Source organism: Jaculus jaculus, chromosome 10, assembly GCF_020740685.1.
Source record: "Jaculus jaculus isolate mJacJac1 chromosome 10, mJacJac1.mat.Y.cur, whole genome shotgun sequence".
Taxonomy (NCBI): domain Eukaryota; kingdom Metazoa; phylum Chordata; class Mammalia; order Rodentia; family Dipodidae; genus Jaculus; species Jaculus jaculus.
The window spans coordinates 98,905,331-98,924,347 of record NC_059111.1 but is presented as its reverse complement, the minus strand read 5'-3'; the positions used below and the strand labels follow the sequence as shown (position 1 = coordinate 98,924,347).

Here is a 19,017-nt window from a genome sequence, read left to right as displayed (position 1 = left end):
GAGAAGGTTAAGAACTCCCTATCAAAGAAAGACACAGCCCATCCCCCTGCCGTGACCCAGCCAGGTGAGCTGGCCCCCATAGTGAGACAGATGACAAATAGCTCCTGTTTCTTCAAAGCTGTTTTCAGTTTGTCAAGACTCATGTTTGAAATTCTTCCTTTCAGGTGGATTCCTCTTGCCAGACAATTATTCCGAAGATCAAGCTGGAGCCCCATGAAGTGGACCAGTTCCTAAACTTCTCTCCTAAGGAAGGTGTGTCTTCCTCCCCACACCCAGGTTCCCCCCATAACCTCAGGGGCTCACTGTCACAAGGAAAGGGAGCATGGGCCACAGGTCAGGATTGATACCACAGGAACAACTTGCTTCATGGAATAATTCTGTTCCTAAAGATACTGATTATTTCCCTCCGTGAGCACACACTTGACTTCCTGCTCAGCACCACTGAGTTTCGGTGCCTAGTGAAGATGGTGTTTCAGACTCATTACAGACTGCTGACATGTGTCAGCATGTGACATGGCAGGCGATGAAAGCCCTCAGGGTGCGCACCCGCTCTCACCCCACAAGTACGCTGGCTTGGCTAAAACTTGAGTTTTCATCCTCCGTACAATGAATTCGAAGTGAGCGTATATCCTTAGCCATCCAGTGAAGTGGTTTTATTTTTTAAGGTATTTTATTTTTATTTATGAGAGAGAGAGAGAGACTGAAAATGGGCACGCCAGGGCTTCCAGCCACTGCAGATGAACTCCAGATGCATGTGCCACCGTGTGCATATGGCTTACATGGGTACTGGGGAATTGAACCAAGGTCCTTTGGCTTTGCAGGCAAGTGCCTTAACTAAGCCATCTCTCTAGCCTTTTTTAAAAAAATATGTATTTATTGATTTATTTATTTGAGAGTGACAGAGAAAGAGGTAGATAGAGTGAGAGAATGGGTGCACTAGGGCCTCCAGCCTCTGCAAATGAACTCCGGGTGTGTGCGCCCCCTTGTGTATCTGGCTAACGTGGTTCCTGGGGAATTAAACCTTGAACTGGGGTCCTTAGCGCTTAACCCCTAAGCCATCTCTCCAGCCCAGCCTTTTTTTTTTTTTAAATACAGTGAACAGTTTTTAAGTGTCGGCTTTGGATGACAACCGTTGGGAGGCCACAGTGTTCATGACCTCCAGTTTCGCATCTCTCGGGGGTTTCTTGTCATCTGTTTAGAGCGAAGTAATGCCATGCTCGAAACTGTTCTACCATTTCATTCTCTGTATCAGTTTCTTTCCGGCCTCCCTTCTACATTCTTCCATAAGGCCCAGACTTTGGGTCCTGGATGCACATCCTCTTGTCTCGTGAGGGCCAGGGACGTCTCAGCGTCGGTGTCTTACGGGGCACACGGAGCCTGTTCTCCTTTCAGTGTCTCTGCTGGTGCCAGCACCTACTTTTTTTTCTTTTATTTATACTCCCAGCACACGATTAGATGGACAGTTCATTGTGCAAGCAACCAAGAAGGGCTCAATCCACACAGTTACAGAGAAGCGTGTGCATCCTAGAGTGCAGCCGCGTGTGTGCAGTCCTTGCGGAGACATACTGTCCCTCCACCCCTTAGGACCGCACTCAGGACTGGGTTGGTGACCATCTAATCAGGGGCTCGTGTTTTGTTGGCCTTTGCTATCAGTAAAGAAGGAATAAAGGGCTAGAGAGATGGCTCATCAGTTAAGGCGCTTGCTTGCAGAGCCTAGGGACCTGAGTTTGATTCCCCAGTACCCACGTAAAGCCAGATGCACAAAGTGGCACATGCGTCTAGAGTTCGTTTGCAGTGGCTGGAAGCCCTGGCATGCCCATTCTCTCTATTTGCCTCTTTCTCGCTCTCAAGTAAATAATTAAATAAAATAATTTTGTAAAAAAAAAAAAAAAAGGAATGAAAAATTTATATGGATGCTATTGACCTGTGGAGGCTGAGAAAATAGCTCATTTGGCAAAGCACCTACCTTGCAAGCATGAGGATTTGAGTCCAATCCCCAGAATCAGGTAAAAATAAGCCGGGTGTGATAGCAAGTGCTGATAATCCTGGTATTGGGGAGATGGAGACAAGCTGGTTCCTGGCGCCAGGAGGCTGGTTGATCTAGCTTCCTTGGCAAAGTCCAAGCCAGCGAGAGACCTTGTGTCATAGAATTGATGGACACCTGCCACCTCACACGGACCCCCATGTGCAAACACGCACAGATAACACTGCCTAGCATCTCTGTTGAGACATAACGTCTTGCCACTGTGGGATGCACACATGCGTGCCTTTCAAGGACTTCCTTACATTCTTTTTTTCTGAACTGTTTCTTTCTTTCTATCTGAGAGCGACAGCCAGAGAAAGAGGGAGGGAGAGACAGAGAGCGGCAGCAAGGGAGAGAGAGAGAGAAAGCAAGAGAGCGAGCGAGCGAGCATCAGGGCCTCCAGTCACTGCAAACGAACTCCAGATGCGTTCGCCACCTTGTGCATCTGGCTTATGTGGGTCCTGGGGAACTGAGCCTCGAACTGGGATCCTTAGGCTTCACAGGCAAGCACTTAACCACTAAGCCAAGATCTCTCCAACGCCTTCCTTATGTTCTTACACTGCTGGAATTGCTGTGCCAGACATTGAGCTCTTTTACTGTCCACTGCAATGTCATGCACAAAGCGTCACACAAGCAGAACATTGGGTCCCCAGAGTGGCTTCAGGACCTAGGGTCACTGCAGGAGAAGTGTTTCAAGGATCAGGAAAATAGCAGCCCTTCCTCATTATGCTGGATAAAGAGATAAAGAAATTCAATATCCTCAAGTGCTTCAGAGTTTCTGGGCAAAATAAGTTGCTGTCCTCAGCTCTTCCTTGAACTCACGAGGGGCATTTCTAATGATGTTCAGAAATCTGATACTGAGGAACCTGTGGCCAGATGGGCAGGCTCTTCCTGTCCTCTGGTTTCTGTCTTTTGTGGGGGGAGTAACCCCTGCTTGAAAAGGAGAAAAATATTTAGAGTAACTTGGCCTGTGTCAAGTAAGGGGGGCAAGGGAATGCTATTTTGGGAGGACATAACATTGAGGTGTGGGAGCAGCTGGAGTCCCTGATAACTTTGTCTGCTTCCTGAATTTTCTTTAACATAATGTATCATGTTATGGCATTGGTTCATACTCAGAGGGCAGGTCCTTTTTAGCTATACACGTGCATGTTGTTGCAGTCAGGTTTGCAATGCCGGTAGAAATCACCTCACCAAGAGCAGCTTGTGGGAAAAAGAGGCTTATTTTGGGTTACAGGCTCAAGGAGAAGCTCCATGATGGCAGGGGGAAACGATGGCATGAGCAGAGGGTGGACATCACCCCCTGGCCAACATAAGGTGGGCAATAGCAACAGGAGAGTGTGTCAAACACTGGCTATCATGCCCCTAAGCCTGCCCCCAACAATACACTGCCTCAAGGAGGTGTTAATTCCCAAATCTCCATCAGCTGGGAACCTAGCATTCAGAACACCTCAGTTTATGGGAGACATCTGAATCAAACCACCACGCATGTTTAAGACACACACATTTAAGGCACACACGTGTATGTTTAAGGCACATAACCTTCTTAGCTGCCTGCAGCACCTAACGACAGGTGTGTTGGGTATCTAGTGTATAGGATTAGTTAAGAGTTCTTGAGCTTAAGGTTTCCTAAGGATACAAAAATACCTGAGGAACTTGTTGGCAAGACTTTGGTTAGAAAAAGGAAAAAAGAAGCATGTAGAAAAATTAGGCTGTTGAAAAGAGAGAGAGAGAAGAGGGAGGAAGAGCTGCTGGTACTTCTAGGGTCAGCTGTGGACAGGGTCATTTTTCCTCCGGTCAGTAGCTGTGGCTCAGAAAGACCCTGCCCACTACCAACATTTCAGGTAGCCGCCACTGGAACAAGGAAGGAGGAGGGGAAGTGCTAAGGCCATACCAAGGCCTCAAAATGAATACTCAGAGTCCCCTGGCTGAGCCAATCAGGTGTGTAAGTCATCCAGGCACCCTGGCTGCCCATGGACGCTGTAATAAGGCTTATATTGTTCTGGGGTGCTGGGAGGGGCCTGCATGGAAAGGGCCCACACGAGTTATCTCCCTTGACTCAGTAACACTGGCTGGCTGAACAGAGATATCCACTGTTCAGAAAAAGAGGGAGGGGGCCTCAGAATATGGCTTGGCCCCTGTGGGGCGCCATCAGAAGAGTTCAGAGTGCCCCTGAAGATAAGGCTTTGGAAGGGAAGGCGCCTCATACCCAGGCTTCTTTTTCTTGTACCTACCCACCCACCTAACAATGGATTTAGTATTTCTGAATGAAGAATGTTTGGCCTCTTGCCCAGGGCCCCACCAAGGCACACACATTCCTCCCAAAACAAAGGGGCTTTCTCTAAGGACTGCACGGGCTTCCAGATTTGTTGCTTTCTAACAGGTTTCCTTAAATGCATATTCCATTAATATGGCTTGCACAGCAGACTGGATAAACTATCCAAAAAGAATGTGATCGGGCTGGAGATGTCGCCAGCCGACAGAGGGCTTGCCCAGCATGCATAAAGACTCTGGGTTGGAGCTCCAGCATCATATAAAACAAGGCAATACATGTTTGTAATCCCACCACTTAGAATGTGGAGTTAGTGGGATCCGAAATTTGAGGTAGAGAGATCCAGAGACACAGAGGCTCCCAGGACTTCATCACTGAAGCAGACCTAAAACACACCCATCGTAGTTCAGGGAAATTTGTGGGAGAGGGGGTGGAAAGATTGTTAGAGCCACGCTTTGGGTCATGATGCACAGAGACTTTGCCTCTTACCCATAACTGATGGCTAACCCCACAATTTACTACCCGTATTCCCCAATGAGGAGGGTTCTGTGGAGGGGGGAGGGCAGGGAGGAGGTTAACAATGGTACCAACATGATTGTATACACTGTGTACATAACTAAAAAAAAAAAAAGTTTGAGGTTGCCATGCATGGTGGCACACACCTTTAGTCTGGGCACTTGGGAGGCTGAGGTAGGAGGAACACCATGGGTTCAAGGCTAGCCTGGAGCTACAGAGTAAGTTGCATAGAGGTCCAGGTCCAACTGGGCTAGATGAAACCCTGTCTCAAAACACTAATAATCAGCGAGGCAGAGGTAGGAGGATTGTCTTTGAGTTCAAGGCCAACCTGAGACTCCATAGTGAATTCCAGGTCAGCCTGGGCTAGAGCAAAACCCTACCTCGAAAAACCAAAAAACAAACAAACAAACAAAACTAATGATCATATAGTATAAGAATATAATAAAAAGCCTTATCAACATCATATCATAATCCCCCTGAATCTTTTTCCAGCCAGCGTGTCCTAAGTACTTCCATTCTTTTATGCAGTGACAAGCAAATACGAGTCTGTATTCTTTCTTCCCTTTTATCTTTTTCTTGTATTTTAGAGAGAGCAAGAAAGAGAGAGAGGGACAGACAGAAAATGGGTGCACCAGGGCCTCAGCGCTTGCAATCAAACTCCAGATGCTTGCGCCACCTAGTGGGCATGTGCGGCCTTGTGCGCGCCTCGCCTTTGTGCGTCTGGTTTTGATGGGCTCTGGAGAATGGAACATGGGTCGGGCAAGCGCCTTAACCGCTAAGCCATCTCTCCAGTCCCTTCTCTCCTTTTTCATATGAAAGGAGGGGGGTGCTGCACCTGGCCATCCTCCCACCCCCACATCTTGGCGGGGGGGGGGGGGCTTCCTGGGTGAGCTCAGGGAGAGTCCTTAGCTCTCACCTGTCACGATCCCCTCACGTGGACATGTGTCGTGTGTCCCGTGGTGAGTGACGTGCACCGTCTTTGTCCTTCAGCCTCGGTGGACCACCTGCACTTACCGCCAACACCGCCCAGCAGCCACAGCAGCGACTCCGAGGGCAGCCTGAGCCCCAACCCACGCCTGCATCCTTTCGGCCTGCCTCAGACCCACAGTCCTGCTCGAGCCGTGCCCCGAGCCCCCTCTGCCCTGTCCACGTCTCCTCTCCTCACGGCTCCGCACGTAAGTAGGCGGCAGGCTTTCTGGAGACGCGGGGAGCCTTGCGGCGTGGTTCTCTTTCCCTTTCGCCATGAAGTTTCTGTTGGGTGGTGAAGAGTTATCAATGCTGCTGGTGCTGTAATCAAACGCCCAGGGTGGGGCTAGTTGTGTTAAAAAGCTGATCTATTTGGAGTGCGGTCCTGGAGGTAGAAAAGCCTTAAGAACATGGCACCAGCGCCTCCTCGGGTCCTGGAGAGGGCTGCGGGCTGCTCCAGGCATGGCGGGAAGCAGGTGGGCAGGAAGGATCACACGTGCATAAGAGTGAGACCGGGAGCATATGTGTGGTGTGTCTATAGGTGTGTTTTCATATGCATGTGGGCACACGTGTGTGTGGCACGGGAGGGTGGGGGTGCATATGCACTTGTAGCCTGAGCAGCATGTGGAGGTTGGAGGTTGATGTCAGGCCCTTCCTCAGTCTTTTTGTTTGTTTGTTTCTTAAATTTTGAAATATAGTTTTCCTTCCTTCCTTCCTTTCTTTTTTTTGTTTTTTTTTTCCAGATAGGGTCTCACTGTAGCCCAGGCTGACCTAGAATTCACTATGTAGTCTCAGGGTGGCCTTGAACTCACAGTGATCCTCCTACCTCTGCCTTCCGAGTGCTGGGATTAAAGGTGTGCGCCACCACACCTGGCTATTTTTATTTCTTTCTTTCTTTGCAGAGAGAGAGAGATTGAGACTAGACATACCAGGGCTTTTAGCCACTGCAGACGAACTCCAGATGCATGTGCCACTTTGTGCATCTGGTTTTATGTGGGTTCTGGGGAATTGAACCTGGGTTGTTAAAGCTTTGTGGGCAAGTGCCTTAACCACTGAGCAGTCTCTCCAACCCCTCAGTCAGTTTTTGAGACAAAGTCCCACACTGGACCCAGACTTCACCAAGCTGCCCGCACTCACTAGCCAGCAAGCCCGAAAGATCTTGCTGTCTCTGCTTTGTCCGTCCTAGGATTGCAGGCGCACATCACTGTTTTCCATGGGTGCTGGGGATCTGAACACCACTGAGCCATCTCCTTTGCCCTTCTAATCCCTATTATTATGATGATTATTATTTTTTTGTTTCTTCAAGTAGGGTTTCACTCTTGTCCAGGCTGACCTGGAATTCACCATGTAGTCTCAGAGTGGCCTCAAACTCAACGGTGATCCTCCTACCTCTGCCTCCCAAGTGCTGGGATTAAAGGCGTGCACCTTCATGCCCAGCATCCCTATTTTTGTTTTTAATTCTTTTCTTCCATTATGGACATACTTGGCATGGATACATCATGTGTTGGTGCCATCATTTCCCTCCTCCCTGCCCCCAGTCCATTGAAGGCCCTCCTCAGTGGGGTTGCTGGCATTCCCCATGGGGTTATGGGTTATGTGTTGTGAGAGCAGCAGTCAGATATGATATACCAAACTGTGGCTCTTCCAATCTCTCCACCCCCTCTTCCACAAAATTCCCTGAGCCTTGGATGAGCTCTTAGGAGCCTCTGGATCTCTGCTTTGGTAGGTGTTGAGTATCCTCAGGGTCTGTCTCCTTCACCCTGGTGCTGAATGTCAGTCTCACGATGGAAACTGCACTCTTGCTTATCTCCCCAATTCCTCTGTGGTTTCAGCTGGACCTTGGCTGAAGTGCAAGGGGTAGTTTATCTCCTTGGGTCTCTCTACCTTCCCGGGAGCTTTAGTGTGGTTAGGAGGCCACCATCTCGACTGGAAGCCCTAATCCCTATTCTTTTTACTAATATTTTAATTAATTTATTTTAGAGAGAGAGAGAGACAAATAGAGAGAGAAAGGATGAGAGAATGGGCACACCAGGGCCTCCAGCCACTGCAAACAAATTCCAGATGCATGTGCCGCCTGGTGCATATGGCTCATATGGTTCTTGGGGAATCAAACCGTGATCCTTTGACTTTGCAGGCAAGCGTTTTAACCGCTATACTTATACCCTATCCCCTAATTCCTATTCTTAAAGGCTGCATTTCTCAGCATTGCCATGTTGGGGACTAAGCCTCAACATGAGCATTGCTGGGGGCAAACTGGACTCAAACTATAGCACTGAAGCAGGGTGACAACAGAGTTAAAGCACATTGTTTAAGTGCTGGGGAGATGGCTCAACGATGGAAGGCCCTGTTTGCAAACTCCGCCGGCCCAGGTTCAATCTCTAGTGTCCACCATGAAAGCTCGGCACAGACAGTGTCTGCACAAGCATCCGGCGTTCATTTGTAGCTGCAAGAGGCCCTGGCATGCCCATATTCACACACACAGCAAAGTTTCTGTTCTTCTCTCTTCAATATTATGCCATAAGTGTTTGCCATTCATTTAAGTGGTCTTCATGACATGCAACGGCAACATTATTCATATTTTTATTTATTTATTTATTTGAGAGCGACAGACACAGAGAGAAAGACAGATAGAGGGAGAGAGAGAATGGGCGCACCATGGCTTCCAGCCTCTGCAAACAAACTCCAGACGCGTGCGCCCCCTTGTGCATCTGGCTATCGTGGGACCTGGGGAACCGAGCCTCGAACCGGGGTCCTTAGGCTTCACAGGCGAGCGCTTAACCACTAAGCCATCTCTCCAGCCCTATTCATATTTTTGATAAGCAATCCTGGATGAAGTTAGGACAACAGTTCTCTGAGATTAAACTCTTTGATGTTTAAAGCTGAAAACCCCAGTGTGACCATTTGTGTGTGTGTGTGTGTGTGTGTGTATTCGGTGGTGGGCTTGACTCTTAACCAGAGGACTCAGGGTAAAGTCATCATGAGTCATCCTCCACATATGTAAAAAGGAAAGATAAAGGGCTGGAGAGATGGCTTCGTGGTTGAGGTGCTTGCCTGTGAAGCCTAAGAATTCATGTTTGAGTCTCCAGATCCACTCATAGCCAGACGCACAGTGGTGCCGGCGTGCAGTGTCGCACGTGCGCACAAGGGGGCGCACATGCCTGGAGTCTGCTTGCAGTGGCCCGAGGCCCTGGAATGCCAATCCTCTCTCTCTTGCTCACAAAAATTAGAAAATAAAATGTAAAAAGAAGATAGAAGATCAACATTGTATTGTTCTAAAGGGTAAGCTTGGTTTTTTATAAAGTCTTAAAACTTTTTTGAATTTATATAATCACACCTAACAAACTCGAATGAAATAGTGTAGACATCTATGAGCATATTTTAGAAAAGTTTGGATTCATTCTATCCTCAAAAGTTTTAGATAGGAAGCCGGCCGTGGTGGCGCACACTTTTAATCCCAGCACTTGGGAGGCAGAGGTAGGAAGATCGCTGTGGGTCCCTGGGTCCTCCCTCCGGGGCTGGGGCGCCCAGGCAACCGTGGTGGTGAGCGCACGCAAGAAAAGACTTTCTGGGAGACAGGTTCTGCGAAAAGCTCTCCGTTTATTGTCAGGGAAATGGGTTTATAAGCAGTTGAGGGTGCTTATGTCCGACAGATCACCGTGAGTTCGAGGGAGGTCACCCTGAGACTACATAGTGAATTCCAGGTCAGCCTGGGCTAGAGCGAGACCCTGCCTTGAAAACCCAAAACAGAGAAGTTCTAGATATGTATTCTTACGCCGCCGTTACGGATAACAAAGCAATTGGCTTTTCATTCTTTCTTCACCTTTTCCACTTCAACCTGAGTTTTTCATTCCTTGCGGGCATTGCTTCTATGCTTCTGTCCTGCGTCTGTGTGTCCTTCCTTGGTCCACCTGTCCCATTTATGAGGCAGATGTTTCCCAGCTCATACTCTTGCCAGCAACCATGTTGTGTGTCCCTGTCCCCTACCCGCAGGCACCCATCCCTAAGACCTTTGTTAATTCAGCCTCTCACAAGGCTCAATTCAAGTCTCATCTTCTTTATCTCAGACTCCTATGGCTTCTCTTTCTCCAGTGTCTTCATGGACCTTTAGTCAGTCTGGTTAGCTTAGCATTACAACCATCTCTGCTCTTCAGGGCCGTCACCCCAGCCCTTCAGCCTTGGTCACTAGCTACTTGACAGAGGGGGCTTTAATGAGCCCCAGGGACTCAGACTGTGCACACACCATTGTGTCCTGGCTAAATGAGATGAGCTACAGTTCTCCTCTGCATTACTGGGGGACAGCCTAGCACCACTGAAGCAAGCCTCAGACACCCATGGAAGGGGCCTGGGACCTCAGGCCCCTTCTGTGGAAGTGCAGTGGAGTCGGTTATACAGTGACATTTTTTTCAGGAGAACAGCACAATAGTCGCCCATAGCAGAGCCTCAGGTGAATCGTCCATCAGGCCTCCAGGGATGCGGACGCTGTATGGCTGCTTTTACAGAGCTACCTGGCTGCTTGCTTTCCTGGGAAACAAAGGCTAGAGGCCCTCTTCTGCCTTGCCCTTGAGTTAGACTCCTTGGTCTACTCCACCTTTGCTTCTCTTTCCAAACGTTTCGCACCCAGAGCATCGTCAGTGCCACGTGTGACAGGCTGTCCCTACCCTGCTGTGTTGAGGTCATTCTTCATCATTGCTCATTCGTCTTTCTCTGGCCCCTGCTCCGCACAGAAGCTGCAGGGGTCTGGCCCGCTGGTCTTGACGGAGGAGGAGAACAGGACCCTGATCGCAGAGGGTTATCCCATCCCGACCAAACTGCCCCTGACGAAATCTGAGGAGAAGGCCCTCAAGAAAATCCGGAGGAAAATCAAGAATAAGGTGAGCCCTTCCAATGCAGGCTTCTGTGACGGGGGCAGTAGGCAACTTTGAGCCCACAAGTCCTTCTTCCCTTCCCAAGGTCTGTGATGGGGACCCAGGCTCAGTCCTTCCCTTCCCTTAGCCAAGGCAGGAACATACCTGCCGCCTGCTCGGGGCTGTCACATCAGCATATATGCTCTCTGCTGCCCAGTGACCGAGGTGGAGAAGATATTAACACTTCCATTTTCATTTCTTTTTTTGCTTGTTTGGTTATTTTTATTTATTTATTTGAGAGCAACAGACAGAGAGAGAAAAAGGGCAAACAGAGAGAGAGAGAGAGAGAGAGAGAGAATGGGCGCGCCAGGGCCTCCAGCCACTGCAAACGAACTCCAGACGCGTGCGCCCCCTTGTGCATCTGGCTAACGTGGGTCCTGGGGAACCGAGCCTCGAACCGGGGTCCTTAGGCTTCAAAGGCAAGCGCTTAACCACTAAGCCTTCTCATTTCCTTTTTTAATAATCATTTCTTTTTTTTAACAATCGAGCCTTTAAAATATTTTATGAGGGCTGGAGAGATGGCTTAGCAGTTAAGCGCTTGCCTTTGAAGCCTAAGGACCCCGGTTCGAGGCTCGGTTCCCCAGGTCCCACGTTAGCCAGATGCACAAGGGGGCGCACGCGTCTGGAGTTCGTTTGCAGAGGCTGGAGGCCCTGGCACGCCCATTCTCTCTCTCTCCCTCTATCTGTCTTTCTCTCTGTGTCTGTCGCTCTCAAATAAATAAATAAAAAATAAAAAATAAATAAAAAAAATTTTTAAATATTTTATGATGGGCACAGTATTTTCCTCCACTTGACATGGATATAATTTATAAAGAAAAATAATCTCCTTGGAGTTATTACCTTCAATTTTTATGTCTCTGTGTGTTCATGTATGTGTGGGCATGTAGGCCTGTGGAGGCCAGAGGACAAGCTCAGGGGTCATCATTAAGAAAGCCATCCCTCTTATTTGGAGACAGGAGTCTCTCTCTGGCCTAGAGTGCACCAGCTGGACAAAACTATCCAGCAAGCTGTGGGGATCCTTTTGTGTCTACATCCCCAGTGCTAGGATTACAGGCACGTGACACCATGCTTGGCATATTTATATGGATGCTGGGGTCAAATTCGGGTCCTTGTGCTTGCAAGGCAAGTAATTTGCTAACTGAGCTATCTATCCAGCTCCCTGAAATTTTTCTTTTTCTTTTCTTGATAGAGGTTCATGATAAAAATAAAATTCTACAGTCCTGTGGTCTCTGTCTGGGCTCACCTAGTCCTGGGCCCTCCGGGGCTTGCAAGGAAGCAGGCTGTGGCTAAAGCAGAGGAAGCAGGAGAGGGAAGTGAAAAGGCAGGAGTAGTGAGAGACATTTTCTTCTTTTCCTCCATGTCCAGAGCGAGCTGGAAGTTTATGTACATCTAAGCAAAGATGTCTGATTTCATCTATAATTAAGCCTGCTGAACTCCAGTGAGCTGACCTTTTTTAAAAATATATTTTATTTTTATTTACTTATTTGACAGAGAAAGAGAGAGAGAGAGAGAGGGAGGGAGAGAATGGGCGTGCCAGGGCTTTCCACCACTGCAAAGGAACTCCAGATGCCCCTTTGTGCATCTGCTAACGTAGGTCCTGGAGGATCGAACCTGGGTCCTTTGACTTTGCAGGGAAACGCCTTAACTGCTAAGCCATCCCTCCAGCCTCTTTTATTTTTAAAAGAAATTATTTTTTAAAATTTATTTATTTGACAGAGAAAGAGAGAGAGAGAGAGAGAGAGAGAGAGAGAGAATGGGTGATATGACATTTTTATGAGGGCTTTTTTTTTAAGTAGGGTTTTGCTGTAGCCCAAGCTGACCTGGAATTCACTATGTCGTCTCAGGGGGACCTTGAACTCGCGGTGATCCTCCTGTCTCTGTCTCCTGAGTGCTGGGATTAAAGGCGTGCACCCCCCACACCCAGCTATGAGGCCATTTTGATGGTTTGAGACCCCAAGTGTGTTTGTCATCACCCACTGTGGGGAGTTCGTTGATGAGTAGGGAGGAGATGATTGAGCCAGGGAGCAAGCTGGTGATAAGCTGATAATTCAAACGAGGAGGAGGAAGAGTCCACAAAAGGGAGGCTGGCTTCGGCGACTTCTGTGACAATAGCCTGGTCTGTTCACTCATCACTGTTTCTTTCAGAGCCTGGAAATTCATTCTTTTTCTCCCCTCACTCCTCAGATATCTGCCCAGGAAAGTAGGAGAAAGAAGAAAGAGTACATGGACAGCTTGGAGAAAAAGTAAGCTTGCTCACGGACTGGGTTGTGTTGATTGGGGAATGTTCACAGAGGAAGGTTCGGGGCGCTTTCTGAGCCGGGGAGCTTCCTGGCCGCCAGGCGCAGCGGCTGTGTTTGCCCGCCCCCTAGAGGCTATTTGGAAGGAATGTTTCCATCCACTAGATCGCAGGCCCTGGTGGCTTCCTTTCCAGCAAGCACACATATTGACATTCCCAGAACTCAGGGGAGACGTGTGGTTTCAGCCTAAAGAGTAGCAGTGTTGTGTAACCGGTTCTCAAGCTCTCCCTAGTTCCTGTTGGCCACAAAAGACAAGGCTTAGATTGTGGTTCCTTATTTCCTGTCTGCAATAATTAATACTATGGATGAGTGCATTTATTTCTTCCTTCCTTCCTTCCTTCCTTCCTTCCTTCCTTCCATCCATCCTTTCTTTCTTTCGTTCTTTCTCTCTCTCTCTCTCTTTCTCTCTCTCTCTCTTTCTGTCTGTCTGTCTCTCTCTCTCTCTCTCTCTTTTGCAAAAACAAACCTTTTGTTCTTCTGAAAACCCTGAAATGTCCAGAAAAGTGTGAATGAGATATTTTACTGGCCCTAGAAAATCGCTCTGTATCCAACACTTTAATATGATTTTACAATGATAAGGAGGCCCCAGACTCAGAAACAAGTCTTCCTGTGCAGGCACAGGTGGGTACATGAGTGGCAAACTCTAGCTAGTTCTAGAAGTTTCTGTGGAAAATAGTGTATCTATGACTCGATTTAAGTACTGACAATTTAATGTAAAGTATCACCCCTGAACTACCGTTTTCTAGGAGAATTCAGAGTCAAGATACTTATTTTATTTTAAAAATATTTTTATTTATTTGTTTTATTGTTTTTTTTTTTTTTTTTGGTGTTTTTGAGGTAGGGTCTCACCCAGGCTGACCTGGAATTCACTATGGAGTCTCAGGGTGGCCTCGAACTCATGGCGATCTTCCTACCTCTGCCTGCCGAGTGCTGGGATTAAAGGCGTGCGCCACCATACCCGGCTAAATATTTTTATTTATTTATTTGAAACAGAAATAGGGAGGTAAAGAGAGCAAGAGAGAGAAAGAGAAAGAACGGGAGCACCAGGGCCTCCAGCCACTGTAAATGAACTCCAGATGTGTGTGCCCCTTGTGCATCTGGCTTACATGGGTCCTGGGGAGTCGAACCTGGGTCCTTTGGCTTTGCAGGCGAGTTCCTTAACCGCTCAGCCATCTCTTCAGCCCCAGAGGGCAAGATATTTCTATGAAATTCTCTTCTGACTCCTTTGGGCAGGTGGGCTCCAGCACTCTTGCCTGTCCTGAATTCTGCCACTCCTTCCTGACCTCCCCCCACGCACCCGTGCCCCGTGGCTTTCTCTCAGTCCTGATCAGGAGTGCACGTGTCAGCCAGAGGTCCTGGCAGAGCAGAGAAGTATGACAGCGGTGGGGAAGAGGCCAGAGAGAGCAGGTTGCAGAGCAATCAAAGAGCTCATGTGCCCTAGCATTCCAGCCCCGCTCCCCTGCCCGAAGCCCGGAAGCCCGGCTCCTTCCCGGGGACCCTGCTCTCCCCGTGCGCACCTTCCCGCTTCCTTTCCCCATCACAGCCAGGCCCACCCGCGCAGCTGCTTGTAGCGAATGACCGGCCTCCTTCTCCCTCTCTCCTCAGAGTGGAGTCTTGTTCAACTGAGAACTTGGAGCTGCGGAAGAAGGTGGAGGTCCTGGAGAACACCAACCGGTAAGCGTGGCCCCGGGGAGAGCTGAGCGCGCTGGCCGCTGACCGCGTCCCAGACCGGGAGGGCGCGGGGCTCTCTGCTGGCTCTTGCCATCCAGTGCCACCCCGTGTGTGCATGTACCCGGCTGAGCCCTGCCTTTTACTTTCCTTAAAGAATTTTTAAATTAATTTATTTATTTGAGAGCGACAGAGAGAGAAAGAGGCAGAGAGAGAGAGAGAGAGAGAGAGAGAGAGAGAGAGAGAGAGAGAGAGAGAATGGGCGCGCCAGGGCCTCCAGCCGCTGCAAGCCAGCTCCAGACGCGTGCGCCCCCTTGTGCATCTGGCTTACGTGGGTCCTGGGGAATCGAGCCTCGAACCGGGGTACCTAGGCTCCACAGGCAAGCGCTTAACCGCTAAGCCATCTCTGCAGCCCTCGTCTTTTGAGTGATGGGGTGACTGGTCATGACAGGAAGTTCAAAAAGAGTTGTCTAGGGGGTGAGACCCAGCGGTAGAGGGCTTGTCCAGTCGATGATACGTAAAGCAATCGCCACTGACACAAAAAGACACAAAACCCACCAAAGCGCCTTGAAAAGGTGGCTTGCAGCAGAATAAAGTCTGTACGTACTTCTGATTCTCGTGGAAATACCTGCTCAGCTTTAGAAGTGGGAGAGGAGCTATTCTCACCTCATTTGAGTAATAATGCCATTTACTTTTCTAAAGAGAGAAAATCATGTTTTACTCTTAATTGCTTGAAAAAAAAAATTAATGAACTGCATTTCAACCACAGTTTGAAAAATAACAGGGCTGAATTAATAAATTCTCTTGGCACCTTCTATGTAAAGCATGTTATAAGCACTTCAGATGTGAACTCACTTCGACCTGTTGAGTGGTAATACTGTTTTTCTTTGGGGTGGGGGGACACAAACATATGTCTCTCATTTTTATTCTTTATTTTTATTTATTTGTTTTTTTAAAAAAAGTTTTTGTTCATATTTATTTATTTGGACACAAACATACGTCTGCTCACCCCCAGAGAGGACACAAACTACCAAAGCACAGTTGCAGCAAAGTCAGTTTTTTTTTTTTTTTTGTTGACCCCATGAGTTGATTAGGGTTACTTCCAACTCAGGGTGAGGTGTTACAGGAGATTGATGGCTGGAAGACAGCTGCAGCATATAAACCCCACCTAGCACAGCACACTGCAAGACCCACAGGCAGTTCAGCCGGTCGGAGAGTGTACCCCCAAACAATTGTTCGACCTTTACGTAACTTTTAAGAGGGCCCCCACCACATACTTTTTGACCTCCTGGGTCTCCCTGAGCCTCCCCCACCCCCGGAAGCAGATGTTTCAGTTAAGAGGAAATTTTGCTACACAGCATTGGGTAGAGTCTGCACCTCAACCTTAGGGTGTGTGGTGGCATGACCTTTGACCTTTTCAGCTTTCCCAGGCTTGTTGATCTCCCTCCTTCCTCCAGGCAGTAATTCTCAATCGGGAGGGATTTGCCATACAGCGTCTCCATTACATTAGAGGCAATGGTAGACTCGGAAGGGGTTTTGGTGATTTGCACAGTAAGGGCTGTAGTTGCTCCAAAGCTGTGAGGTTCAGTATAGCAGGAGGTCTGTAGATGAGTCCCCCCGAGAGGTAGAGGGATAAGGAAGACACTTGGCTGTCGCAGTTTCATCCAGAATGTATGTTAGTCACAGAATCCTGCCACTCGTGAGTATTGCGATAGATCCAACAATCTAACAGAAACAAATTGGGTTTGGAGGATGAGAAAATATTGATCATTTTAGAGTTTGGCATTAGTACCTAATAACATTTTTTCAAATGTTAAAGGGTCTGATTAAATTTTGGTTTTTTGAGATAGGGTCTCACTCTAGCTCAGGCTGACCTGGAATTCACTATGGAGTCTCAGGGTGGCTCGAACTCATGGTGATCCTCCTTCCTCTGTCTCCCAAGTGCTGGGATTAAAGGTGTGCGCCACCACGCCCGGCTGATTAAATCTGTTTGCATGCACTGGACAGTAACACTGCATTTCACGTCAGTTTCCTGAACCACCTTGTCTTGTTTTAACAGCAGGCTGTAGCACTATTAAAACTGTTGGCTGTGACAACATTGGAGTTTGGGGAAGGTGCTTGCAGAGTGAGCCTGTGTAGTTCACCTGAGTGCTGCCTCCGCGCTGCCAGGGGAGGGCGCACCCCAGTTCAGTGTGGAATTATGGCCACCAGATGCTTCCCACCGCTGTAGCATTCTGGTTACGCTGTTGAGCTTTGGTCATGAGTCTCCTGAGGTTCCATCCTCTCTCTGCCCACCTGCACCCCAGCAGAGGAGGTTGCGAGGCATTTCTGGTTCATCACTGGATTCTGTGCCCCTGCCAGAGTCTGTGGCCATCTGTTGCTTAGTCTCCAGTGCAGAAAGGAGTCTCCGTGCCTCAGAGCCACACCATTCATGAGTGGGAGAAGTCTTGGCTGTGATCTGGAGAAAGAGATACAAAGAAGCCATCAAAGTTGCTCTTGGAATTTGTGTCCCGCTCTTGTGGTTTTTCTCTGGGGACTCCGATGCCAGGCTTCCTCGTGGCCACAAGGGGACAGCAGAGCCGCAGGAGGGGTTGTGCTGGGGCCAAAAGTGAGCTGGTGAGGAAGATGGGCCCCCCAGCCTCCTGACCTGGGAAAACAGGTCTCTCCTCTCCACTCCAGCTCACTGCTTGGTGCTTTATTGGTTTGTTATTTGGTTTTTATGAACATTTTTATTTCTTTATTTTTTTTTAAAAAAAAGTTTTTGTTCATATTTATTTATTTATTTATTTGAGAGCTACAACAAGGCAGATAGAGAGAGAGAGAGAGAGAATGGGCACTCCAGGGCCTCTGGCCACTGCAAACGAACTCCAGATGTGTGTGCCCCCTTGTGCATCTGGCTAATGTGGGTCCTGGGGAATGGAGCCTCGAACCGGGGTCCTTTGGCTTCTCAGGCAAGCACTTAACTGCTAAGCCATTTCTCCAGCCCCTGTTTTAATTTTTTGAGGAACTTCCATGCTAATTCCTGCAGTGACTGTACTAATTTACATCCCCATCAACAATGCACAAGGGTCCCTTTCCTTCTCACCCCTTGGCAACATTTGTTATATCTTGTGCTTTTAATAAAAGCTATCCTACAACACATGTGAGATATTATCTCATTGTAATTTTTATTTGCATTTCTCTGATAATTAGTAAAGTTGAAAACCTTTTCATATACCTCTTGGCTTTTTTTTTTCAATCTTCTTTCAAAACGATGTATTTTCAAGACCTTTGCCTACCTAAACATCATTTTCGTTGTTTGTTGGTTTGAGCTATTGAGTTATATGAATTTCTTATATGTTTTGGATACCCCTTAGATGTTTTGTAAACCCCTTGTGGTTTCTATGGTTTGTAAATATTTTCTGCTAGTCCATAGGCTATCAATGAGACACATTTGAGTGTGATACAGTCCCACTTATTCATATTTTCTTGAACTTAGAAGTGTATGCCAAGCCAGGCATAGTGGCATGTGCCTTCAATCCCAGCACTCAGGACACTGTGGCAGGAGGATTGCTATGAGTTTGAGGCCAGTCTGAGTCTATAGAGTGAGTCCCTGGTCAGCCTGGGCTACAGTGAAGCCCAACCTCAAAAAAAAAAAGTATATGCCTATTGTATATGTACAATATACATATAGTATATTGCTGATTGCAAATTCAAAATATACTTAAACATAATATGTATATATATTTAAAAATCCAATTCTTAGAAAGTGTTACATGTTGGAATATTTTATATGTATGTATTCACATTATGTTTATTCCTTTATTGAAAACTATTTTTTGTGTGTTTTTTCTCTTTTTTAATTTAATTTATTAGTTTTCTTTTCAGTAAATACAGGCAGTTTGGTACCATTATTTAGGCTCATCTGTGATCTACCCCCTCCCATTAGACCCTCCTTGTTAATGAAACTGGGTCGTGCATTGTGGAGTTGAAAACTATTTTGATTTAACAAAATACAAAGGACATATTTTCCTACTGTTTTCTGCATCCTTATTTGAATGTTTTAAAATGTGCCTTAGGGTCTGAACTTTCCGGGACAGGTAGCTGTTACTGAGAGTGACGCAAGCTAGTGTAATACCATCTGCTTAAACAGGTAGAGGGTTTTATTTTTTAATTGATTTGCTTTATTTTCAGCGTTGCTGTGGTATAATTGACAGATGAAATAATATATTTGAAAGCGTGCAGTCGTGATTTGATGTCCATGTGAATTGTGAGATGAATAAACACACACAGCCCCTCACGTGCTTTCTTCCCTGACATGGCAGTGCTTAAGATTTTCTCTCTCAGCACAAGTATGCCTGGGGGATTTTTAATTGTAACTACCTGCTGGCTGTA

The 19,017-nt window shown here is 47.6% G+C and overlaps 1 protein-coding gene across 1 annotated transcript in view; it reads left to right on the top strand.

Moving 5' to 3' along the window:
• The window catches only part of Creb3l2 (cAMP responsive element binding protein 3 like 2), a 138,668-nt gene that overhangs the window by 99,597 nt on the left and 20,054 nt on the right, over positions 1-19,017 (top strand). The window contains exons 4-8 of the mRNA XM_004661182.3: positions 165-252; positions 5,799-5,983; positions 10,499-10,645; positions 12,863-12,921; positions 14,581-14,649. Coding sequence (XP_004661239.1) covers positions 165-252; positions 5,799-5,983; positions 10,499-10,645; positions 12,863-12,921; positions 14,581-14,649 — 548 coding nt within the window. The remainder of the gene's footprint in view (positions 1-164; positions 253-5,798; positions 5,984-10,498; positions 10,646-12,862; positions 12,922-14,580; positions 14,650-19,017) is intronic.